The 26627-nt window shown below is 38.8% G+C and overlaps 1 protein-coding gene and 1 long non-coding RNA gene across 9 annotated transcripts in view; one reads left to right on the top strand and one right to left on the bottom strand.

Moving 5' to 3' along the window:
- LOC108106539 (KN motif and ankyrin repeat domain-containing protein 1) overlaps positions 1–26627 on the bottom strand; it is a 28140-nt gene that overhangs the window by 871 nt on the left and 642 nt on the right. For 2 of the 8 annotated variants that reach the window (XM_017213690.2, XM_017213688.2), the window contains exons 2-11: positions 25022–25462; positions 12850–12893; positions 8987–9255; positions 8312–8795; positions 3245–3687; positions 1801–3179; positions 925–1353; positions 610–856; positions 331–543; positions 18–218 (exon numbers count right to left, since the gene is read on the bottom strand). In XM_017213690.2, coding sequence (XP_017069179.1) covers positions 18–218; positions 331–543; positions 610–856; positions 925–1353; positions 1801–3179; positions 3245–3687; positions 8312–8795; positions 8987–9255; positions 12850–12893; positions 25022–25023 — 3711 coding nt within the window. In that variant the 5' untranslated portion in view covers positions 25024–25462. Of the gene's footprint in view, positions 1–17; positions 219–330; positions 544–609; positions 857–924; positions 1354–1422; positions 1578–1800; positions 3180–3244; positions 3688–5071; positions 5519–5546; positions 6099–8311; positions 8796–8986; positions 9256–9841; positions 10381–12849; positions 12894–14939; positions 15434–25021; positions 25582–26627 lie in introns of those variants that run through there. The other 6 variants (XM_017213689.2, XM_017213687.2, XM_017213694.2 and 3 more) reach the window with 6 other exon arrangements.
- LOC108106542 lies at positions 19253–20816 on the top strand. Its single transcript, XR_001772400.2, has 2 exons — positions 19253–20401; positions 20631–20816. It is a non-coding gene; the product is annotated as an uncharacterized LOC108106542 (long non-coding RNA).

Genomic DNA, 26627 nt, shown 5'->3' on the forward strand with positions numbered 1-26627 from the left:
CATTTTCCTATACTCACTACATCATTAACTAGCGAATCGCAGTCTGGATGCGACAACAGGTGCTTGATTATATCTATGCGTCCATGTTCGGCTGCACACATCAACGCCGTGCTGCCGTCTTCATCCTGGATATTGATGTCTGCCCCGGCGTCCAGGAGCATATTGACCATATCCCCGTTACCATGCGACACAGCGAGCATCAAAGCGGTCTGGCAGTGCTGTTGAAGTGATTTTTTGAGAAAGGATGGGAGCGGTTAGTAGGGGAGTGTTACCGAGGGGTCAGCTTTTCCAAAGGTCATGTTCAATGGGCTTGTGCGGCCCCTTACCTACCTTCTTGGCGCGTATGTTGACATCGGCCATCTGGAACAGTCGCTCGACGACTGTACGATGGGATGGTTGCTTCAGCTTGGCCAACGATACGAGCATCACCGAGGTGTATCCGGCGTTATTCATTTGGTTTACATCACAAACCTTAGAATCCAGCAAAATGGATACCACATCGAAGTTGCCATGTGAGACTGCATAATGCATGGCTGTGTTGCCCTAAAAACCAAGTAAATATTTATTAATCGATTTTATTTAGAAACAAAATTGATATTGGAGACTCACATTACTGTCGGAGAGGTTGACACAATACTCCAGCAGTGGCACCGACAGCGATTCAAAGTAATCAAGATAGTCTTCGACCTGATGGGGATCGGACTTGCCGGTACTGGAGTTAATGAACCAATGATCCTGAATTGTGGCCTTGGCCGACTTAAGACTCTGCGAGGATATGGGCTTGGCCCCCAACTTTTTCAGCAGGGAGTCGTTTATGACCTTGAGGGCATCTTTTAAACCCTTGGACAGTTCGGTTCTGGGAGGGATGAATAGGATAATATTGAAATCATTGTACTCCTTTTTGAATCTCAATGGGGAACTCACTTTTTCCGTGGCTCCGATTCCGCCTGGGCCAACTGATGGAGCTGGGCTTTGGTGGCCGGCTTTTCAATCACAGTCACCTGGGAGCCCTCGCTTTGACTAGATTTGAGTGGAGTGCTGGACTTCTTGCGTGCTCCCTGGGCAATCTGAACGTCGATGGGCGGACTTGAATCACTGGACGAGCTCATGGCCGGCTCTTGTTCCGGTGATTCGGATTTCGTTGTTCCCGACGAGGTCATCAGCGGAGCTGGAGAGGCATCCCGGGACCAGCTAATGCTCACCCGCTTCTCCTCACGCACAATCAGCTCGTCGTCACCCAGAAGGCTTAGATCCAATAAGTCCTTCTGCGGTTGACGGATGAAACTCTGGGATTCTGACAAGGGGTCCGTTGTCTGGAAACTCGACACGGTTGGAGGCTTCTCCTGCAGTGAGCTGAAAAAAATGAACATTGGTAAGTACGAAAGGTTTTCAGGTGACATTAAAAAAAGGTCTTGAACCCACGTTAGGAGCAGCGCCGAGCATCCGCTGACCAGCAGCGGATAGCACGTGAAACTACTCAGGCTGGAAAACATTGGCAGCACCATGCGTAAAATAAAAATCCAAACAAAATACAAAAAGAAGCTGCCCAGCAATTGGGCCAAAGCAAACACCAAAACTCAACTGAAGGTCAACCCATTTCGATTTCAGGCTATGACTTCTATGAACCCAATGCGCAAGATCTGACTTGTGGTTGGTGTATTGGCTGAAAGCTCTTTGTGAAACTTGTCTAGCACAGTGGGATTGGTAGGTAAAATACCTTAAAAATTTTGATTATTTTGTTTTTTAAAAACTTAAAAAAAATCTATTAAAAGAATCGGTGTTTCTTGGGGAAAGACTCACCTTAATCGCGCCTTCCTCTCCACCTGTGGACTGGGCGTTGGTGAGGGCGTGGCCAGCGTGTAAGTGTTTTGCCGCTTGAACTCCTTTCGCACCGGACTTGGACTGGTGAGGTGCTTGGGTCGCGGTATCCGCGAATCCGCCGAAGTAGATCGACGAGCTGCTCCTCCCGTTCTGGGTATTGTGGGAGTGGACTTTGAGAAGCCTTTGGCCAGATCCTGGATGGCCTCCTTGCAGGAATCACAGTAGTTGGCTGCACAGGCAATGGAGATGTGTGGTTTAACAATGTCGCCACAGCCCACGTCCCTCTTGCGAACTTCCTCCGTGTTGCAGGAAGAGTGACTGGTACGGACTTTGACCGGCTGCGGTTCCTCAACCTTATCCGTGTTGCTGGATGTATGGCGGGTTGAAGGACGTAGCACTGATTCGGACACTTGCTCCGTCTTCGTTTGACTCCGGGTGAGTCGCTGTAGACCGGTGGTATCAGTCTGTCGTGAGACCTGCTCCGTGCCACATTGCACAGAGGAGTGCTGCTGTTGAGGATTCACCTGGGCTCCGTACGAGCGAACTAAGGGCGTGGTGGTTTGACTTCCAGCAGTCAGAACCAGGGTAACAGGCGTCTGGCAACCAATCGTCTTACGCACCACTGATACCGTCTCATTTTCACCCAAGCTGAAGGTGTTACTACGTCCGGGCATTTGGGGAGTTGGCTTCACTTTTTCCGGCGAAGATTCAGGACCACATGCCACGCTTCTTTTGCTGACGGCACATTTTTCGCAGAGTACATCATCCAACCGATCTTCAGAGCTGCCCACATGACGAACATCCGGCTTGCAACTGGTGAAGTTCTCCCTCGTAGTGGGTTTCGCAGTTACCCCCATATTGCATTTAAGCTTCGGTCGTTCCGCTAGGGTTTGTATTCCTTTCTCTCTTTGCTCAATTTTCGGGACATACATTTGGGTGCCCACCGAGATGAGCTTGCCCAGCTGTTGCTTTTGTGCAGTGGCCAAAGCCTGCTCCACCTTCTCATACAGCTCCTCCTTGGAGTAAACAGTTTCCGAGGGCTGTACACCCACATTTTTAGTGTTGGGTTGATGGCCAACAGAAACATCTCGAGTGGCAGGTGGTCGAACCACTGCCTGGGTGGAAACATCCCGACGGACAACACTTGGTGATGGGGATGCCGAGGTGGAACTACTGCGCATGCGAGCTCCTAGGCTTTCCAGCGAAACTGGACTGATCCTTTGTGGCGTAAACTGCACTGGGGAGGCATTCTTGATACCCGGACTTGGCGGCGAAGGCGTTTGCCGTTGATTCCGTATCAGATCCTCGTTTCTGCGCAGCAATTTCTGATTCTCCGAGCGAAGAGAATTGAGTTCCAGCTGAAGCAGCAAAGAGTTTGTTATTATAAATGACTACTGCTTAACAATTTAGTAGTAACTCTTACCTCCATGCCGGGAATGACCTTCACTTGCTCCTCCAGATCCTTTAGACGCCCGAGGCTCAAGGCCATCTGTTCGCGAATCTGGAATAAAGCTTGTGCATCCGCAGTCGTCTGTCCAGCTTCCGAGATGACAGGTGACTGCAGAGAGCTGCTGCTGATAGAGCCATTCTCCCGTACTCGATCCTCCTTGGAAGTTAGTGTCCCTGTGGGCGTGTTGGCTAACAGGTGGTGACGTCTAGGCGGTGGCGGGGGAGGAACTCCTGGAGACTTTGCAGACTCCAGTTGCTCCACCGGTGACTTGGCATTGGCCGCCACCGTGGCCTGGACATAGCTTTCATATTGAACCTCCGCCGGACTGGGACGTTGTTGTAATGGAAGAGTATTCGAACGCAGAAAGGGCGAACGATGGGTGCTTGTGGGCGATCGATTGCGCCCAATACAGGAATCTAAAAATTAGATAAATAAAAATGTACTAAAGTTTGCCAAGGGATGAGTAAGAGGTTACTTGATCTGATGCTCGTCTTCCTCAGTAAAATCTTAATTTGCAAACCTGCCATGAGATCTGGCTACTAGCGACTGGACTCAAAAGCTTGACAAAAATATAATCAAAATATTGCAAAAAAAAGCTCCTAAGCTAAATGATGATAAAAATGCTTGCTCCTCAAATCTAATTTTAATAATTGTGCCAAAGTTCGCATAATTTCAAAACAAAAAGAAATATATATATGTATATGAATTAATGGCGATATAATAGGCAAAAGTCACTCGATCCACCCTTTTTGTGAGTGTGCGTTAGCGAATATTTGTCCCAAGATAAGAGGCCGGGTTATTATTCAATATTAGTTTTTGTTTATCGCCCTGGCATACATACGTGCTTATATATATATATTTATATTACCTTTTATTTACATAAGAGACAAGGTTGTTGACGTTGACGTTTTACTTCATGCTGACTTATATTAGAAAGCAAATAGAGAAATTTATGGCTAGCATTTCGGTCCCTGCATTTGTCCAATATTCCTCATACGCACTGTGTACCCTGGCAACAACAATTTGTTACTCATCTCTCGCTGTCAGCCTTGCCAAGTCATTTTTTTTCAGTCTGATACAATTTCCCGCCCACTTTTTTCGTATTACTTAATATCTCTGTGCAACGAACTTTTCGGCTAACGAACACTCTGTTTTTTGAGCGAAAGCATAGGAAGAAAATTCTAGTAAAAAGTTTTTACTAATCTAAAAAAATTATGTACTATAAGCGGATGTTATTTTTGTAACTTTTTTTAACTTAAATTCATCAATATTCATTATTATTAATTCATTTGAAATTGTCAAAACTTCTGAGCAGATCTTTAGTACTTAGGTATTTACATTGGAGTCTGGTAATTTGTCAGTGTGACCAAGTTCATGATTAAATCACAATATTATTAGTATGGACATGCTAACAGCCAAAACAGATTAATGTTAGTAGGAACTAAGGAAGGGACTACTGTTTAGTTTATTTTAAATAAATTTAAAAAAAAATTGTTTACTTTATTTATATTTTTGTAAGTTAAACTAATTTCTATGCCACCAATAGTATTATTAAGATATTTTTCAGTGTATAGTTGTTTTCTTAGCGGTGCCAAAATGGCTGAGTGTTTTTTGTCTTTGGTCAAGGCGAAATGGGGGGCGGTGGTCGAGAGGGAGGGACAGCGCGTGACGCTGGGTAGCATTGACCGGGGCATAATTAATCAGTTTTTATGGCCCAACTAATTAGCAAAGAACCAAGTCAAAAACGGTAAAGAGTTCGCCCCAAATGAGCTTCTTTTCTCCTTAAGCTAATGAACCTACAGTCGCTCCACCAGCTTCTTGGCCAAGTTTCTGTTGGTTGGCTGTCCGGCTTAGATTTGAAACTCCTTTTGGCCAAACGCTTTCGTTTCAGCGGCAGCGCATCCTCCGATGTGGAAAACATGTCAGCTTCTTCTCTTTTGGTTGTTGTTATATTCTATTATTGATTTATTTAGTTTAGTTGGTTAGAAAAGCACAGAATTGCACTTGGCAGCGTTTATGGGCCAAGTCAGCAGACATTGCACTTGGTTATGTCTGGCATTTGTAAAGCCAAAAGCGTAGCAAATACTTTGTTAGATTCTTTAATTAAATTGTTTTGTTTGCTCTTATCTTAGCTGGTGCTAATTAAAGCGGTTGGCTATAAACAATATTAAATTATTTGATTGGCCAGATCAAAGCAACAGCTCATCATCACGTATTATCTGCGTCACAGTGGCGGTCAAAATAACATGCACACTTATAGTTCACAGAAACTCACTTCGTAGAAGTTCATATTTTAGTTTTCGTAGAATCATTGGCATTATAGAAACTATATATTCGAATTTGAGTTATATTTATTTATGTGTTTTATTTTTGTGTTGATTTAATGGGTGCTTTATTAATTTATGAGATTTATTTATGTTTTTATTTTTAGAATTTGTATAAATTTATTGGATTTATAACACATGTTGAGCTATTTTTCTATTTATAAACTTTTGTTTATCTTTTAAAATTTTTATATAAACTTTATAGGTTTTTAATGCCTTTTAGTCATTAAATTAAAATTCGTTTTGTTTTTATTATAATTTTATTGTTGTCGATTTGCTTTCAGTTTTTGGCTGCTGTCGAAATTATTGTCACATACTATCATGTAATTCGCATTAAATTTAGTGGCCGTTAATTCGTCGTACTACAATTACACGTTTCGTTTTGATTAGTTGATTTTTTCTTCGTTTAAGTCATTTCGTATAATTATTTTAAGTATTTTATTTCGCAGCTAGACAGAAGCATTTTTATGCTATTCGTTCGAAAGTTGCCGACAAACTGCTCTCAGATTTTCATTCGTTCATTTGGCCATCATCAACGGCGGCAAAAACAGCGTGAAGAGCGACAAAAAAAAAACCATTTAGCAATAGAGATTTTTTTTGTGTTATTATTTAACACAACTCTTCTGCGAAAAAGGCGAGCGGAAAATAAATAATAGTACTAACAACGAAAAAGTATAATAGAAACCAATTTTCTGAGAGCCCAAAGAGCGAAGAGTGATAAGACTCAGCAAATAAAAATTAAATAACCAAAATACAAAAACAAACTAGAGAAGTGGGCAACATTTCGCTGTGTCTGTGCTGCTGATAAGCTAAATGCACAATTATTAACACAAGCTGATAGTGATAATTTTAGTGACGTGGGCAAAAATAAATGGGAGAGGATTTGGCTGAGAGAGAGAAATCAAAAGAAACCCTTGGGCTTGTTTATATTGAATGGGCCATTTGATAGGCAAATAATATTGATTTTTTATTGCCTATTTGCTTACCAATTCGCAGTCAGTGTGTGTTTGTGGTTTCTGAGTCAAGGCCAAGAAAATGAAGAGGCTAATTTTTGTATAAATCATCATCAGGTCTTTGGGTAAAAAACTTTGCCCCTTGGAATAACTCGAATCTTATCTTTTTGCAATTAATTATTGTGAAGGAAAAAATAGTTTGATTGATATTTTAAATCCCTAACAAATTGAAATCTATAAATAACCCTGCCATTTGCTGATTTATGATTTATTTTTTTTCATATATGCTAGGGGTTGGGTTGGGTTAGTTAGTGATTTTTAGATACACAAAAAGAAAAACTAGTCGATATTTCTCTGATTTAAGAGAACTTCTTGTTATCTTAAATTAAATATAATAACTCTTATTTTTAAAATTTCTTCTTTTTATATTCCTTTAGTTAACATAGTTTTATTTCCTGTGCACTTAGCTCAAGGTTCTTGTTTTCAGCTTTTACACGCTTTTTGGCATTCATCTATTGTTAGAAATGTTTTCTGGGCTCTGCAAGTTCTTTTTGGCACCGTGGCTGCCTTTCTGGCCATGTTCAATTCAATTTGAAAGCCATTTATTAATGGCCTATACTTTGGCAATTACCTAGGCATTGCAACCATTTTTTTATACATTAATCAATGACAACTCTTTGCGACATGTCCTCCGGTTAAAAAATATAAAAAAATAACAACTACCAAACGCGACAATTTGATTTGTTTATTTGCATTGATTTTTTTGCACACTTTATGGCAAATTTATGGCATCAACAAATACGAGAAAAACGAGCTAGAGCAAAATTTGCATGCAAATTGAGCGCCAAATGCGCATTTCAAATTGATTTGAGATACGAACGCCTCGAAAATTGCCTTGAAGTTGCCCCATGTTGCCGCAAGTTGCAAGCACCCAATTGAGTTTCAAATGCCAAAGATCCAAAGCCATCGAATTCGTATCTGTATCTGATTTTTTTTTCTTTTTTACATTTGCATGCCACTTCGTATCTGTGTATCTGCATCTTTTTGGAGTTGCCAGCAGTGAACTATATTTTCTGATTTGTTTGCTTTTCTATTTTGTTTAAAACTTTATAGATGGTGAAATATCCTTTGATCTGAGAGCACAGCTGCAGAGATGACAACTTCATGGGTACAATGGGGTGTTATAGTTAAAAAAGCAAGCAAAAATTGAAAAGAACTTATTGGTTAATATATACTCTTGATCTCGATCTTCTTAGCTATATTTGAGCCACCAATATGACTTCTTTGTTACTTTTTTTCCAAATTTATTACTTTTACTTTCACTTTTCGTACCACTGTTTGGTTTTTCTATTCCCTTCTAAGAGCCTCTCAAAATTTTTCACACTTTCGTGCGTAAAAATGTCACATGTGCCGCAGCGTCGCTAATTGCTAAGAAAAGAAAGCAAAAGTATCTGCCGAAGGCCTGTCTCACTCGACTCTATGAATCATCTTCACCACACAGAACCAACAATATATAACATTTTACTCTAGATTTGTAATCTAAAATCACGAGATATTTTAAATGTTTTTTTTTGTTCCTTTTTCTGGAATATTTAAACTTTAGATTTTGTATTACCTAATATTTTTAGCTTTTCATGTTCTATATTCCTCCTATATATCCTAAAACAACCACACATTTTCTTCCAGTGCACAGCAAGAAACTAATAAATTGTACTATTTTTTTTGTCATCCTATTTTTGGAGATTGTTCTGCCACCCACTCACCTGCCACATCAAAGTACCGATCCCACGTGCTGTTGCCCAGGCGATGACTCCGCTGTTCCTTCAATCCACCATGACCATTACTAAGGCTCAGACTCAGTTTGTTGTTATTCCGGTCCATGGACATAGATCCATAGGGCGCCGCCTTGCGCCTCTTCACCGACGTCCGTTCCAAAGTCCTCTCAAAATCGCTGCACACCTCATCGAGTGCCTCATGAAGGAATGCCCTGGTCTCCGGCGGACTGATTGCCGGTCTATGCCGTTGATGATAGATCCCAGCATCGCTTTCCACGCCGCCGCGTAAGGAGGAGCATGTGGAGGAGGCAGTGCCGAAGGGCGATTCCGATCTTGGCGGTATGCTGCCATAGGTGAAACGCGGCACGGACGATGAACGTGGTCGGTAGCACGGAGTGGTGTTGTACGACTGCGACATGTTGAACGCGCCTCCAATGGGGCGTGGCGAATCCGGTTCGCTTTCATGTGAGGCCTATATGCGAAATTGAAAAGGTGACAAGTTAATTGCACGTTCAGTTCTGGGAGTTTGGAGATCAAAGGAGAAGACCACCCAGAAGTAAATTAAGTTTAAATCAATTTCGGAATTTCTTTGAGTTTATTCTTTTATAATAAACTTATAACCCTTTCTATCCTATTCCATTCATAACCCCCTGACCAACCTACCTCACTCAGTTTTCCCTGGACCCGTGTCTCCGCCTGCCAGTCGCCACCGAAAAGACTCTCGAAACCCAGCATGAACTCCATGGACTTTCGGGATCTTCTGCGGTCCCTTCGCCGCTGCTCCTCTTCGCTGGGCTTCTCATGGGCCAGAGCTTCGCAGTAGCGCACAAAGTCCAGATCGATGTGGTAGCCATAGGGGCAGCAGTTGCAGCTGCGCACCGAGCGGCTCATGCCCGATGGAGCGGGATTCGTGGAGGATGAGGCTGGACGAGCTGCAAGGGAAGAGTTAAAGAAAAGAATAAGTATATCTGAGATATCAAAGGCAGACGCGGTATATCTTAATGTCACTACCAAGGTCACGTCAACGTTCGATTCTTGGTATTGGCCACAGTCAAACCACCAATAAAAAAAAGGTATCTTTTTTTCTGCGTCTGTGCAACGCAGACTGGGGGTGCCACACCTGCCCTCCATCAAACACGTTTCGGATTTGGTAATATGAGGAGCAGGTACAAAAGGCGCAGAGTTCTCAGAATGACCGTCTGTATCTGAGAGATAAATTCGTGCCTTATTTATGCTTAATTGCGCCTTATAATAACTAATTTTGGTTAATTTAGATAAACCACTTTTGGCCCCGAATGAATCACTTTTAACGAAGCAATTTCAGTTATTTACGTTGGCATTGGCGAACGTAAACGACTTTGTAATCAAGGAAAATAATAATTAAATAATGATTTAAGTAATGGGTTTTAATAGTCGGCATAGAGATTTCTCCAACGGATAAAAGCTAAAAGCAAACGCTAGTCAAAGTTTTGTTTGATTTTTATTTTATTTATTTATGATTCCAGCTTTTAGACTCACTTTGTTGCGGAATTTTCGCCCCATACCAGAGCCACAAAACACCGAGCCAAAAAAGAATCCCAAGCATTTTATGGTTACTTGAGTTTGCACTTAAAACATTTGAAATTCCTTCAGCACGTAGCGCTGGCTAGCCTTCGATTTTATTGAGTAAAAAAATCAAGGAAAATTATTGAGAAAATCAAACGTTCTTCTCTTTGGGAAAGCCTTCAACAAACTGACCGGCAGCAAAACGTATCAAATTCTCACTATATTCATCATGCAGCAAATTAAACCCGATAAGATATGGCGGCATTTAGACACGCTTATCAAGTCGCCCAAGTCTAAAGCTCTTTGCCGTCGCCATCTGTTGGTGAACTGCAAAAGCATTAAAGATGGAAAAGTGCAAAAGATACTTTTCACTTTTCATTCATAAAAAGCAACGACAATGTCGTGGGTAGTAAAACCACCGCCGTGGGCGTGTCTAGATTGTGAAAGTGTTGCATACGCGGCGTATACGTGTTGGACAGACTTAAGAGGTCGCATATTGATGAGCATGAGTGGCCGTAATTAGCAGGCGGCTCCATGGCCATGGCCAAATCCGTGCGCCGGCTTAATTATCATCGATCGACACACTCACACTAACACTCACACCCACCCACTGCGAAACACTCTTAATCATCTAATCACACAGACTATTCAAATTTGGTGCGGCTTCTATTTTTTTTTTGGTTTTGGATTTAGTAGGCGGACAAGGAATTTGACTCCATAAATGTTACCTAATTGAGGGGTATTTAATGCTTTATCTTAAAAGGAAAAGCATTTTGTTTTTAAGTACTTAAGCAAGCCAAATTGAGGCTTGTAAGTGCAGAAAAATGAACTGTTTGTGATTTTTATAAAATACGAGTATCTTAAAAGGCATTTAGATAGTCGATGAAATCTTAATCAACTATCCGTAAAATCATTACAGCTCTCTCTTGTATAAATTCTTAACATAATTCCCAAAGGCATTTTGCCCATAATATATGCATTCAGCCAGCTTACAACTTCATTTGGCCAACAATCTGCCAACCCATTTAAGGGCGCCTACATTCGGTCACATAAATCGTATTGTCGCACCCGACATACATAAAAATTAAGAAATTAACCCAGCTCGATCACAACAGTTGAATTACGATCATGATCACCGGTACCCCATGTCTCCATGTCTCCATGTCCCCATGTCCCAATCCCAATCATCATTATCATGATCGTTCCCATGTTGATCAGAGCTCTCATGTAATGACTACATTTTAAGCGTAGGCGTATTGGTGAATGATGCAGATGCTGTCCAGCATACAAAATGAACTCGACTTGTGAATGAAATGGAAAAGAAACCAGAAAATTAAAGAAGAACTTGAAATACCCTTTATACGAGTATATATTTATTATAATCTTTAACAAATTTCTTTTTAATCCAGATATACCCTTAGGTTAAGGGTATTGAAACACCAAATCCAAACTGGTTGTCCGACACTGACATGTGCACAATTTGCTCATATGTTGGATATATCTGTGGTAGGCGGCATTTGCAGTTGCCGTTGCAGCAGCTGCTGTTGCTGCAGCTAATGAAGCTAACGGTGCAAGAGCTGCTGCGGCCACAGGCACAAATTACCGTAAAGCGCAAAAATTTAATTATGCAAAACACGTGCAATGCTGTTCGATCTAATTGCAAGCCCCAACTCACTTGACAGGCAACCAAAAAAATAATGAAAAAAAAACAAGCCACAGCCAAATATAAAATAAGTGAATAATGGGTATATTAGCCTTAATCAAGAGACTTTAGTTTTCAAGAAATAATTATAACTTTTAACGGATAAAATTAAGACATATATTACTTAATTGAGTTTGATTTTAGATATTAGGGGCTTAGGATTTATTCGTTTATTCATAATAAGATTTTTATTTCTAAGCTAATTTGCTAATTTGTTAACAGCCCTTTGTGCATTAAATATATTTTTAATCATTAAAAATTAAACATATATTATTTAAACGCTCGTCTAACTTTGTAAGCTGAGTAGAATATGAAAATATATTTTAAAGGAAATTTTTCACAGCTAAAAAATACAATAAAAATCTTATTCTTCCTCAATAAACTTCCTTTTATTTTTCAAGAACACCTTACATTTTCCTATTAATTTTTTTAAGTGCTTCATAGACGGGATTCGCCCTATTTATGTGCGCATTTTAATTACCCAATTAAAGTCGTCCCTTTCAGCCGGCTACTTGTGGTGGCTGCAGTGGTTAATGGCTTTCTGTTTTTTAATGATTTTTCAACGTGTCATAAACTTTTGTCGTTTTTAGGGTCTTATTTTTTTTCATTTTCAAATTTATGGTAAACACTTCGTGTGTGGCTAATGAGTTGAAATCGCTGGTTGGCTGACATTTACGCACAGGTTGCCCATTTTAATTGCTTCAATTAACGCTGAAGTTGAAAATCAAAACCTGCCACGCCCACCGCCAACAAAACTGTCAACTCACATCCGCTTGTCATAAATTGGCCAAAGTAAAAAGACCAAAATTTTTGTAGATATCGAGGAAAATATTTGCGTTTAAGCCGCAAAACCAGTTTTTCTTCTCAGTTTGGCTTAATTAAAAGTTGCATTTTTGATATGGTTGGTAAGGGGGAGGACTTAAGTGTGGGTCTTGCCAAAATTGATTTCCATAAAGGAGTCGAAATGTAAAAAAAAAAACCAAAAATATTTCATTGGATTAGAGTGGGAGGAAAAGTGCGTTGCGGCGCCGCTGTGACAAATTTGCCTTTTCGGCCAAGTTAAGTGTATTGTTAACACTGCTCAACACAATTGTGGGTGTTGGCCTGGGTTTTTGCGGATTTCTGTGCGGGCGTTACCGTTGACCCACATCCGATATTGTGGCCAAAGCTGCTGCTGCTGCTGCCGTTGTAGAATGTCAGCAGCCATGTGGGCCTGAGACACGTTTTTAGTATTATTATTTTTATGGCCCAGGCCCACGCTTGGCTTTTTTCAACTTACCATTTTCCTCAATGAAGGCGCGTTGACTTCGCAAAACCAGCGACCTGAAAACGAATCGGACCAAAGAAATTCTTGTTAGTGGAAATTGGCAAATAAAGAAAACAAAATAATGAAAGATTACAGCAGGGCCTGAATAAATAAAAACAAAGAAAGTCGCTTGCGAAACAGTATTTGTCTTTGCTATCAGATATAAAAATAAATCAGTGCAGCGAGTACACTGGGAAAAATGTTAAAAAAATTTTAGGAAATATATACAAATAGATGATGCTGTGTAGGGGTTGAAATTAAGCTTACTAAGTTTACAAATATTAATATGAAATGGCTTAAAAATCATTTACTATATTATATAGTAAGTAGTAGGCTTTATATGGTAACAAGTTCCCATCAAACACAAACTTTTCTTCGAACTATAAACACTCTTTTTTCTCAGTGCATCCGACTCGGAATGCAACAAATGCGTAGATACCAAAGATACACAGGCATAGCGAGAGATATAGATAGAAATCACACTTGCCGTAGGGAAGAAATTATATTAAAGTATATCAAGCTGTCAGCATTTTGAGTTCTTGTTGTCGCCCCCTTTGTTTGGTATTTGGAAACATCTTTGAAAATATATATCTATCTATATATATAGATAAATTTGTGCGTGCGCCACAAAATCCAGAATAATCTATTTGCCCTGCCAACTGGAGGAATGGTTCTTGTCCCCAGCTCCAGTTTCCATTCCCATACCCATCCCCAACAATCCTCAACAGAACTCATTAGTGAACTTTGCCGCCGTGATCCCTACTCAAATTTTCCTGGAAAAACGTAACATGCGTGCTGCATTTTTCATTTTTCCACTTTAGTGGAAGCGGAAACTGCAATTATTTATAATTTGTTTTTGGGTCCCAATGGGAACTCCAAAAAAATCCTAAGGCAATTAGCCAAAAAAGTCGTGAGATTTACCTTAACTTTTCATATGCATTATCAAATTAATTGCCTGTCATGTTTTTGGCCAAATATAAGGAAAAACTAACATTGCTGATTTAATGATATTATAAATAAGAAAAAAAATTAAATATTTTTGTGAAGAAGTCAAGTTGAAAGCCGTCTGGCAATTTGCTGCCATATTTTTCGAGTCATTTTTCAAGTTTTCATCTTTTGCCCGATTTGAAAATGTATGTAAAATGAAAATTTATGCGTCAACTGATTTATGCGGTTTCGCTTTATGCATGTTACATGAATGGAAATGGAAAAGGCCTGACATATACCACCACCCCCTGACTCTCTACCTCCCTTCCCAGCCTGAAAAACTTGCATTCATGTGGAACGGTTGCGGCATCGCGTATTTTTGGATTTCAAACCAAATTAATATGCGTGTTTATGATTATGATACATAGAAACTCGTTGTCTTTATGTTCTGCCTTCTACGTTTGTCTAGCCACAATTTGTTGCGGCTTTTCCTTGTTTACGCCGCCCGTTTTCATAATTAGAAATTATTATAATTGGATTCGGTTTGGTTTTTTGAGACACAAACAATGATTTATCGGAACACTTTGAGAGTTGTGACTTTGTAGCAGTTATTTTGGGTTTTTTGTTTATGATTTTTTAGTTTAATATATTATAAAGAAAGGGTTGAAAATTTGTAGTTACAGGGTAACTGATAAGTCTTATATTTGTTTATTATTTTAATACAGTTAGTAAAGGAAATCGAACTAAAAAAAACTGCCTATTATTATATATCCACAATAGTTAAAAAATATTAAAAATTAAAAAAACATTTAATAACATATTTTTATAAGTTCATCTCTTCCTTTTTTGTTTAAAACTCTCTTAAAAACCTTTAAAATAAATTAACAAATCATTTAGAAAATCCCTCAAAACTTGTTTTGCAAACACCTTAATTTATTGATTTTAGTTCATTGCCACATAAAAACTCGCACTTAAAATCACACCTTTAACACCTCCATAATAACAACACAGACTGAAAAAACAACATCCGATAAACACTATTCGATTTTTGCCACCATAATTATGATACACCCGCACTTCCTGCCATTTCAGATTACTGCGATATATATCTGCAGATCCATTACTGGTATCTTTACCTCCAGAATCGCTTGACGGCTTCCTGTTCGGTGGGCGTCAGGTGGGTTATCTTTTCGGCAAACTTTGACTCATCGTAGCCACCGATTACGGAATCGTGGAGAATCATATCACCGGCGTTATTTGGTCGACTACTTCTCATATGCCTTACTTAGTGGCCTTTACTCGATGGCATTTAATTAGCATTTGGCTTTTTCTATATATATATATTTGGCTAAATGGAAATTCTATGCCGAAATTAATTAACTCCGAAGGCGACAGACGAAAACTTTTGCCCCGGCAAACAACACGACATTTGGAAGAGCACTTTTCATCGCCGTTGCACTTTTAGTTGGTTTATTTTGCTTTTTTGGCTGACTCAGAAAGCTATGTAATGTTTTTTTAGATTTAGTTGCACGTTTTGTCGTCTTTTTTTTCTGGTTTTCTTTTTTGATTATTTCCTCTGCGAGTTAAACGCTCCGCGCTCGAAAATCGCTCAAATCGAACTGAATGCGCCGGGAGAAAAACTTCACGAGTTCGCCGCCTGAACTTTATGCTCTGTAAATGTGAGTATCTATGTGTGTTGTTTAGCTCTCGCTTGTGTGTGTGTGTGTGCGTATTTGTATTTCTATATATCTTTTGTATTTGTTTTGCTTGTCGACTTTGTTTTTTGTTTGCCAACGATCGTTAAAGAACCAAACCAATCCGAGAAACACCCAAAAACTATAAGCCAAACACAATGCCAAGTGTACATTTGTTGTTAGTCGCTTTTTTTTAGTCCCCCCCCGGAGCTTAGCTCAAACGAGAGAGCTATCGATACGATAATTAATAAATATAAGTAAGTGACTGCTTAGCAGCACGAAAACCAGTTCGTAACGAGTCCGCTCGACGACACCCAAGCCCAAGCCAAAGCCCAAACAGCTCGGTGCCGATTCCAAGTCCAATTCCAATTCAAAATCTCGGTGTGTGGACGCCCGATAAGCGAACTTACACCTGTACTGAGAAAAAATGTGTCTTATGTCATGATGCATTAGATAAACTGCAGGTTTATTTTAAGTCTTATATGTTTTTTAGTTAAAGATTTTCGTAAAAATAATGATGAGATCTTCTAAGACTAACTTGGTCTCTGTTTTATTAAAAAACTTCTATAAAATCAAAAACTTCATTCTAGTTTCTTCCTGTGTTGTATGTATATCTATATATGTATCTTAGTATCTCAAACAGAGACCCCTGTAAACTTCTGGTAGCGGAAGCATTTGCCATGATTGATGAAGTTGGAAAGGTGTCGCCCTATCCTGGCTGTTTGATCTTTCACCGGAGGCATCGTTAAGGCCCACAGAAGCTGAGATGGAAAATAAAGTTATTACACCACAAAGTGAGATATCTTCGGGGTCTGGGCAGGTCATTAAGCCTTAATATATTCTGGTTAACTAATTTAAGTTGACAACAGAATGCACAAACTTTAATGAATGCTACCATGTAATCCATAAAATTGTGTAATTTTTCATACCTCCTCGGCTTATCTCATAATTCATAAAACCTGGCTCAGAATGGCCTGCCAAAAACCAGTAGTTTATAGTTTCACAGCGGGTTACAAATGCTTGTGGAATTGTTAAAAAAAAATGTGAATTATTGTTTATAGAGAGAAATTCCTTTGTGGGAAAAGTAGGCAGAGTGGGCAGAGGGAAGGCCCTGTGGCTATTAGAAATCGATTGGGTGTGACGCATAAATAATTGCAGCAATTTATTAGCCCATTAAAGCAATGAGAGAATCCACTAACGCATAATTAAAAGCCGTGAATTCCACTGGCCAAAACACTAAACTTGTTTATGAATAGCAAAAAAAAGAGAAGACATAAATAACACTTCAGCAGAAACGGAAACCGGCTCACTTAACCGAAAGCGTTGAAAAAATAAACACAAAACCGTAGAAGCCGTGACACTTTTGTAGAAATTCTCGGCCAGCTTATAGGGCATGAAATTTTCGTGTTGCCAAAGTTTATACAATATTCATATTTCCGTAGAAATACGCCAAGCTAATTAACATAAATTACAAAATCAATGCTCGAGGGAAATACTAATTATGAAATAAAACGATCATTTCATGGACTGGCACTCTGGCGTCGCTTTGGAGTTCAATAGACGATCTGCTGATAGGCGGCTTTGACATCGATCTGTGACTTTATAAGGCGGCAATTGTGTAAATGATGAACAATTGATAGTTGCTGTTCCACAGAGCAAACATTTAATTAAGTTTCTAAATATTTTGATTAGAGAATGAACTGGGCATTTGAGATCAACAGCGTTGGCTAAATGCAGCGTTTCAATTGCAGTTACAGTGGATGAGAAAGTCAAGTTTATAACTTTAAAATATCATTTTTCATCTTAGGTTAGAGGTTCCCGAGATTCTAAATGGTTTTCTAATGACTCTGATAGTTAGTAAATGCTAAAACGTGTTTGGTTTGATAACAACTTTATTATAAGAAACTGCGTTTGTGTGTTTTTAGCTAAATAGAGTTCATTATTCAAATGAAATGCAAATCAAAATCACTTTAAGTTCGAATCAAACTCAAATTAATTGGAGATTAAAATTAATCAAGAGTTGGACTGAAAAACGCAATTTTTTGTTTGTTTTTTCTTACTCAAAATCAATGTGGTTGGAATAGATTAAAGTCATATATCAATGTTTAGTTTAAGATCACGTATTAATCATCAGGTTTTCCAGTTTAAATAGATGTCTAATAATCACATTCACTGCTGCAACTTTCATCGCTTTTCAAACATAGAATACGATTAGAACTTCCTGCCCCATAGCACACGCTCAGTTCGATGTTGTATGTTGCTCGAGTGTCGGTAAATAGATCTAAAGTGCCGTACAACCACTGAGTTGCATGACATGCAGTTTGACATATTGTAATAACTATAAGAGAGTCTCATTCGAGTGCGTGCCAGCGAATGTTATCTTATCGGTCGAGCTGTCCATGTATATGACTCGACTATATGTTTATTTATATTTATTTCATTTTGAGAGCAGAGTTCGAAAAGGGAGAAAACAACATTGGAGCTTTGTCAATGTTGGCGTTTGTCGGGTACTTTTTTATGGTGTGTTGTTGTTAGTACTAGCACTCGTATAATAATTACAGTTTTCCTGTATCAGTTGGATTTTTATAGAACAATTAAACTGTATTTGCATGGCATGATGATAGAAATTAATATTTATTTTAGAAAACTGTTCCCTATCCAATTATCAGACCATCAAAAATCCCTAAACAAAGGTATACGGTTACAAAGACATCCTTTAGTTTATTTTCCCTTTGAGTGCTGTCAATAGATTTTAGTCCCCCACCAAAACAATAGTTCAACCCGTCGAGTCATTTGATATTTCATTTTCCCTGACTCTCATTAAAGTGATTGAGTTGTTTTCCTGAAATGTTTTTCCCTGTTTTCCCAGTTTTATAAACAGAACAAAAAGTGCTAAGACTCATGTATGCCTTTCCTTCTTTTTGGGTCATTTCAATCAACACCTGTCAACCAAGGAGCATCTCATGCGTTGGCGTTGTCTAGACGGGGTTACAAAAAAAAATGTCTAAAAACTAAAACTCACACGACTGTTGAAAATCAATTAAAAGAAATTGCTGGCCACAAGGCATGAAGAAACTATTCTCAGTTGAAGGCATATCGACACTTTCGCTAAACAACAAAAAAGGAGAAAAAGAAACACAACACGATACTATTTTGCATATCGATAAACGGGGTTTGGCGTTTATAATTTATGCGATTTGGCGCAGTTTACGACAGGCTAACAAATTTTTGCAGCTAGCCGCCCCATGTGGCCAGCCAGCTCGCCAGCCCGCCATTCGGCAGCAAAAGATACAAGATGCAAGCGCAAGATACAAAACGCCGCCAGGGGCAAGCCATCAAGGCCGGAGATGAAGTTTTTTTTTAAAGGGGGGAATTGTTGCTTGGAATTGGAGTTTCCAAAAGGGGGGGTTAGGGCAGGGGTAGCTTCCATAGACCGCCGAAAGCCATGAGGAGCATAATCGAAAACAGCATTGCGGTGAACGCGTGCTTCCAAGCCTGACGTCAAAGTTGTAAATTATGATATAGCATGTTATAGCCATGACGGCGATCGCCGATCTTAGATCGGGGTTAGGGGTGGGGCGGTCAGTAGGGGTGCCGCATGTTGCCTGGCCGTAAATATAGTATTTGAGTTAATTGCAAACGTTTGTAATCGTTAGGCGAAAAAGGTGATCGCCTTTGACGATCATCACTTCGGACCGGACCCGCGCCACCCACTCATCGAGCACTGGGAAAATAATTATATTACTTACTGATTTTTCATAGGAAATCTTTAATCAGGTATTTAAAGCTATAACTATAGCTTATATATTACACTCAGTAGCTCTTAAAATAAATCTAACTTGAATGTAGCTACATCTTTTCTCCGCCTGCACTTATTATTGCTCCGAGTCAGTTGGCTATTTATCAACAATCTTAATGCAATTTCAATGCCTTCAATTGTGAGGTTATCGTACGTATCTTGACTGTAAATCAAAGCCATGAATCTCCATTGCATCACCGGCAAAATATTTTCCCGCCGGACAACGATCGTTAAGTGAGCAACTATTAATGAGAGAAAGATCAGAGTGGTGTGGGGGTAAATGGGGATCGACTTTTGAGAGATACTCAAGCGACAAGTCAGTGACAGATTGTGAGAGTTGAGCTTGACATTTAGCTGGCAGTTTTTGTGATTTTTTTTTTTCGTTTTATTTTCCAACATAGCCATCGGGGCGTATGCGCAATTTGCATATGACAAGCTACAAAACGACTTGAACTGATGACGATGCCGCAGTTAAATGAATTGGCCCCGCCTCTTAATTGGTTAAATACATTATTATATCATCCGATAACTGATAAACAAATGGCAATAAAGTGAACCCTCAATGGCTTAAATTAATTTAACTGATTGCGAAAAAAGACGATTAAAATGCTTTCGGACCTAAAAGTTTCTCATATATTAATCAAAAAGTATATAAAACTTGAAATAGTTCGCCTGCAGCCTTGACTTTACTTCCTTAACTTTGTAATATTTAGCCAACAGCTTAGTTTTTCCCCTTCAATTAATAAATATTAACGCTTTTTGCCATGATTTTCCCCCTAGAGCCATGCATTTGTCTACCACTTGGATCTGGGCGTATCGGGTTTCGTAATTGAATTTCAATCGGTGAAAGTAAATGGCAAACTCAATACTCTCATACCAACGACCAAGGCAATCAGACATCGCAAAATATTCCAACCAACCAACCAGCCAGCCACTTTATGGCCAAATCGTGAGCGTATAAACAAAAATTTGAAAATAAGTTTTAAACTCATGCCGAATGTCCGCTTTGAATTGCGCATTTGGGAACAGGTGGCGGAGCAGTGAGGAACACTTCTACGAAAAATTATGCAAATATTTGGAGTCCAAAAACGGATCAACAAAAAAGGTGACAGCATTATCGATACGGCATCGTTAGAAGTTACCTTTTTGACCAGCAACTTTGTGTGTCATATGCAAACGAGGCCTGGCAAAAATAGAATACAAAAATTGATATTCGATAACCAAAAAACCAAAAAAATTAATGCGAAACCGTTGTGGAATTCTGTTGACAAGTCAAGGGATAGGCTATAAATTTGCGTGTTCCGAAACTATTAAACAAATCACTTTTGTTTTAGCCACAAGAGTCTCGTGTTACCATCGCCTACCCTCCGAAGAGTCATTAGCCCACTTGACCGCAACAATGAGAAATCACCTTAACTTCATAATGGCTGTGAAGTAATTTTTATTATATGTATCTTAACACTTGAAAGTATGAAAAAAATAAAAAAATATATATGCCCTAGAGCGTAATATTCGCCAAAGTTTAACCTTCTTCTGAGGTGTGCCAACAAATAATAATTGAGCAGACAGAGAGACATAAGTCTTGAAAAAAGAAAAAGACACAAGTCATAATAGACAATTGTCTGCCTCGGAGCGGAAGCAATTGGCAAGGTTGGAGTTGATTTCATTAATCAAAAAAAAAATATACTTAGCCATAAAAAACAGTAGAGTCGACATGAATTATTTGCCAATTGCAGGCACACAAAAACCGAGACAGTTGATGAATTCATAACGAGGATTTGACTTACTTTTTAGTCAAAACAAAACGAACAATGAATACGGAGTGCATACTTTAATATTGGCAAGTCGTTGAGGAATTGCTGCCAGCTGGAGGAAGATGTTGGCAAGCCAATTTAGCCAAGTTTTCCCACAAAAAATATCAAAATTCAACAAGTGCAGACCATCGGGCTAAGCCAAAAATGCATTTTGTATTTGGTAAAAACACAAAAAAGGGAGAATCTGACAATGGAAAAGAATTTTTTTTGGTAATTGGATACGTTTTTGTTGCAGGTTGCGACTGGGTAATGCTCTTTACGGGAAAAATTTACAACTTTTAAAGGAACTTTACTTATGTTAATGATATAACCACGAAACAAAAACGAATGTTTGAAAGGATAAAATACACGAATATCTAAATATGTAGATACGCAGAGAATCGGCAGTAGCCTACTAAGTGAAGTCACTTTAAAAAAGTTTTCACATCATAGTTTTCCTTAAAAATCATGAGAATTGAAAATTCTTTTTAGGTGTGCCAAAAAATAATTATTGAGCAGACTTGAGCTAAATTTTATTTTTATAATTTTTTTAAGTAAATTATGTGAGTGCAAGTCTTTGAATATATATGATTTTGCATCTATAATATATAAAATATATTTATCTAAAAGCCAAGCTCATCGAAATACCCCAAACATTTACAGGGATATCGAAGAACTGAAACTGCAACAGTTTATGACGCCAACTGCATAAATCAAAAGGCTCTGGGCTCGGATTACCAACAAACGAAAACTGCAGAGCCAAGAAGTTTTTTTTGTTGCTGGCTCTTTCTTCTCTTGATTTTTTTTTGCAGCTTTATGACGACGATGAAACCGGCTGGCATAATAACAGAGAAGAGAACTTGGTCCCTGCACGACGGCGCAAATAACTTTGCAGCGTGACTGGGATAAAATGCCAAGCCACACACACAGCTAAAAAAAAACAAAAAAAAAGTAATAAAAACGAACAAAATACCCCAAAAAGCTGGCGAAGCATCTTCCAAGAGAGAGAGACTCCCAGTCGAACTTCAGTTAAAGGCGGCAAAATTCAAACAAATCGCTCAAACAATGCCACAAAAATGAGAAACCCAAAAAAAAAGAAAACAAGCCGCAATACAAAGAAAATGAGAAAACAATTTTGTTTTTTTTTATATTTTTCGCCTGTGACACGACTCGAGCAACTTTGTAGTAAAGCAATTGTTGTTGTTGTTGTTGGGCATTAGAAAAACCCCTGAGCGTTTTTTTTTCTAGACCTAGCCAAAGCTCGGCTCAGATTTCATTTAATTGATTACGACGAACGTGTGTGTAGTGGAAACGCTTCATTGGGTGGGCCATGGGAACGGGGCGTTTTTAAACGCCCCAAAAAATGCCTCGCAAACGCATCCAATTTCTAGAAACAGTGGGTACTAAAGGTGATCTAACGGTAGATTTAAGACTGATTAATTAAGAGATAAATCAGGGAATAAACTTTAAATAAAGTTAATAAACATTAACTGTAAATTTGGATGCTGAAAAAATATTTAAAAATACCTAAGACATTTTTAAGAATAAGCAAATATTTATAAATATTTTTTCATTAATAAAGTTTTTATTAAAAATATTGAAAAAATTGCTTAAAGAAAGGTGTTCTATTTGCTTAAACATATATATTTTCATACATTTTTTTTTTATTATTTATTTTAGCAGATAAATTTGATTTTGTCCGCCAACTTTTCACACCCAGTGTACCTGCATTCACCTAACCGTTTTAGCCATATTTCGTAGCGGTGCGCAAATCTGTTGTTTGTTTTTTGCGCTACTGTTTAGCCGCAACCTGGTGTTCATAACTTGGCTAATGAGTGCCACTAAAACAAAGCAAAAACTCGGCAACAGCGAAGTGCATAGACAAAAACTTGTTATTGCCCTCCTCGTCTATGAAGCTGCGACTGCGCACAAATTTGTAAGCATTAAGTCTGCGGTTGTTATTTTTTTCATCGTTCGTCTATTTAAGTTTATTATTATGGCCTTTTTGCACTGTCGGACATTTATTGGCTGTCTTGTTCGGTGCTACAAAATGTACGAGTATGTATGTTACCTTTTTTTTTGTGCTACCCCGTTTTATTTGTTTGTTTATGTGATTAGCCAAGTTCATATGGTCTGAGGGTCAGTCGAGGCATGCGAGGCGTGGTCAATGGATCTATGAATGGCGTTAACCGGTTGAAGTTGCATTGGGAAACCACTTTAAGCCTATTAGTAGCCAAAGCCAATCGATCTTGGGCAATCTATCTGTATCTGCAGAGACCCAGCTTATAAATGATATATTTGTATGTATTTAGCCACTTATGCCAGGCATCTTGGCACTTGAACACTTGCCGTATTTCAGCGACAAATTGCCAAATACCCTCAGCCAATTCCATTGATCTTTTGGCATCAAAGACTACCGCCGCCTCTATTAGCCGCCGCACATTGGTCAGAAAAAGGGAAACTCTAACTGCTGGACAATAAAAGTTTTCCCATTGTTCGAAGATCGATGGCCAAATGGGATTTTTATTACGTCAACTTGGTATGCTGGTAAGGTAGGAAAAAAGGTTTTACCATATCCAATAATCCATCAAAACATGAATAGTCTATTGAGCTTTTAATGGGATATAGCTATTGTTAACGAACTGCCAGGGCAGATCAGTCTATTAAAGTGATTTTGACATTTTTATGGATTTCAAAATTAATAAAAATGAGATTTAATTATGAAAATAAAATAACATTTATATAGAAACGCATTGAAGCACAAACTTGACTATAAATGTATTATAACTTTAAATTTAATTCTTTATTCTTTAAGTTATGGAATTTACTTAACCCACCATCGCCATATCTTCGCCAAGATCAGAAGCATTCTTTCAATAACCATTGGCATTGAGCTCATTGAAAGAAAACCACAATCGAGGCGAGATTTTACTAAATAGATATTGGCGATTGCCCGGGGGCCATCATGGGGAAACTTTAACCCATTGTGACCCAGCATTTTGCCGCATTGGCACGCGAGGCAAATAGCCAACTTCTGCATTCATCCGCAACGAAGTTTGCGTGCTGTGTTTGTCTTGGGCCGACTATTGGTTTTTCCTGCTACTTAAGGCCAACATGCAACATGGTCGAAAGCCATCTCTTGGCTTATTAAAACGCAATCAGCGCAGTCACAGGAAGCAGCCGGCTAAAAAACACAAAAAAAAAGACAAACAAGACATACAAAAAGAAACACACTTCTTGTTTGCCCAAGTCAACACAGCTTTTGACCATAAATCGTAGTGGGTCCAAACCGCCTTCAAAACTATTCGCGGCATTTGTGTCAAACACGCGACCCAGTCTTCCACTGCAACACTGCAACTGCGTCATCGCAGTCTACAGTCTACAGTTTTACAGTCTACAATCTGCAATCTTTGGCAAATCTTCGCAAGGCAGCAAGCTGCAGGCATCTTCCCCATTGGAGAGACCCGGCAAACAATTGGCGACAGCCACTGCCACTTTTGGCCAGTTTTTCCTGGCTCTGGCCAAATCAGCCAAATGCACTAAATTGGCAACTGGCTTAGAAAGTCGATGGGGTGGCTGAATGTGGCTCCTGCTACTGCGGCTGCTGTTTATGCTACTGCAACTGCAGCAAAACGAAAGAAAGTCAAATGACAGCCAATACACGCAGTTAACTGAGACAATGAACTTTCAAGTTAAATGCAACAATATGTTAAGGGTTAAGGCTAATGACTGTTAGTGTTCGTCTCAGAAATAGAAATTTAACTCTTGTGAAAAACTAACATTAAATTAAGAAATCAGTCCTCAAGTTAGTAAACTAACCCCTGTTAGTAAAGTATAAAATTCTAAGGAAAAACAGAGTTTTCCCCAGCGTTTCAAAAGTCATTATACAACCTTAGCGAGAACAGTTTTCTTTATGTTTTTAGTGTACTTACATTATTGGTTTATTTACTGCTGATGCTGGGGATGTTGCTGTTGAAGTCGTAATTGCTGATTGTTGCAGCTGCAATTGTTCTCCCCTCGCCGTTGCAGTTTAATTAGCAGCTGCAGGGCGCATCCGCAGTTGCTGTTGCAGTTGCAGTTGCATCTTGCTGGCCGGGCATCATTAGCTGACTGATTGGCGAAAACTTAGACCGCTCGACGTCTTCGTCACCTTCTGGCGAAAAACGAGACCTTTTTTTTCCGGGAGTTTCTTTTTTTTTGAGCTGTTTGCTGTTTTGATTACTGCGGATTGCACTTTTCAACGTGTTGTTGTCGTTAACTTGTCGTGGCTGTCGTTGTTTTTGTTATTCTTTTTTTTTCTACGCGAACGTTGCCAGTTGCATGTTAATTAAGCGCACCTTGACTGCATTTTCCTAAGCCAATGGTTGTTGCCGCTGCAAGGGTTAACCGATTATTGCTGTTGTTGCCACGGCTATATGCTTCATTTATGCTGAACATGCAGCACAAATGGGCAACATTTGTTTTATGTCAGCCTGATGGGCAGTTCAAATATCTATTAGATAAATTAAAGGCACGTTTTGTGGACTCGTCATGACTTGGACATTTATGCAAAATACTTTGTCTGATGAATTATGATTATTAGTTGGATTTCGCTCACACACGGATGAGCATTCTTGGAATTTCTGAGCTGGCAAAAGCAGTGGGAGGGCTTTTAAAGAGATTTTTAAATAGCAAAATTAATGTTAAAGGTTGAATATATAATAAAAGTAACTCTTTTTCATGAAGGTGGATTATATTTAGACACGGAATGTTAGAAAATATGAGATATTGATGTTTAATATTTGCAAGATACATATAGAAAGAATTTCATATAGAAAGGCAACAATTTATAAACAATTTTTTATTAAGTAAATCTTGAAGATTTATTAAACAAATGTGAATATATTTTTTTAAATATTTATTAAACTATTTGTATAAATCAGTTTTACAATAATATAAAGTAAATCTTACAAGATTTCCATTTATAAATCACCAATAACCTAAACCTTCCAAAACACTTTATAGGCTATCCCAATCTGCTTTTAAAAATCTCCATAAAACACTCCAAGAGAGCCAAAAAAATGTTAATCTAACGAGGAATTCCAAGGCTAACACTAGGCACTAAGATCTGAAGTTATTCCCAAGCAACCCACGCAAAACTGGCAGAACTCATAAACAAAATATCGCAGTTGAGAATTTAGCGTTGGCGTTGCAGCTGCTAAAATGTATATATACATAAGATAACTCCAACTGACCAAAAACCAAAAACCAAATGCCTTTTTGCCAGAATTTTATGATTATCCATATAGTATATGAAGGTGCGTGTGTATATTTCGCTTAGCTGACTTTTTTGAGATCACTTTATGGGTTGTTGGTCTTATAAAGCACTTTGGCCACCCGACGACGTGGGTTGGTTTTTTAGTGCGAAATTGTTTCCTTCTTTAATGGCTACGAGGTCCGCAAAGCATTAAGGGGCATCTCTCAACAAATACTTCTTATATTTTTTTATTCCTATTTTAACCAGTCATTGCAGGTGCATTAAAACTGACAAACTGAATG

This window comes from Drosophila eugracilis, unplaced genomic scaffold, assembly GCF_018153835.1.
Source record: "Drosophila eugracilis isolate 14026-0451.02 unplaced genomic scaffold, ASM1815383v1 contig_90, whole genome shotgun sequence".
Lineage (NCBI taxonomy): Eukaryota > Metazoa > Arthropoda > Insecta > Diptera > Drosophilidae > Drosophila > Drosophila eugracilis.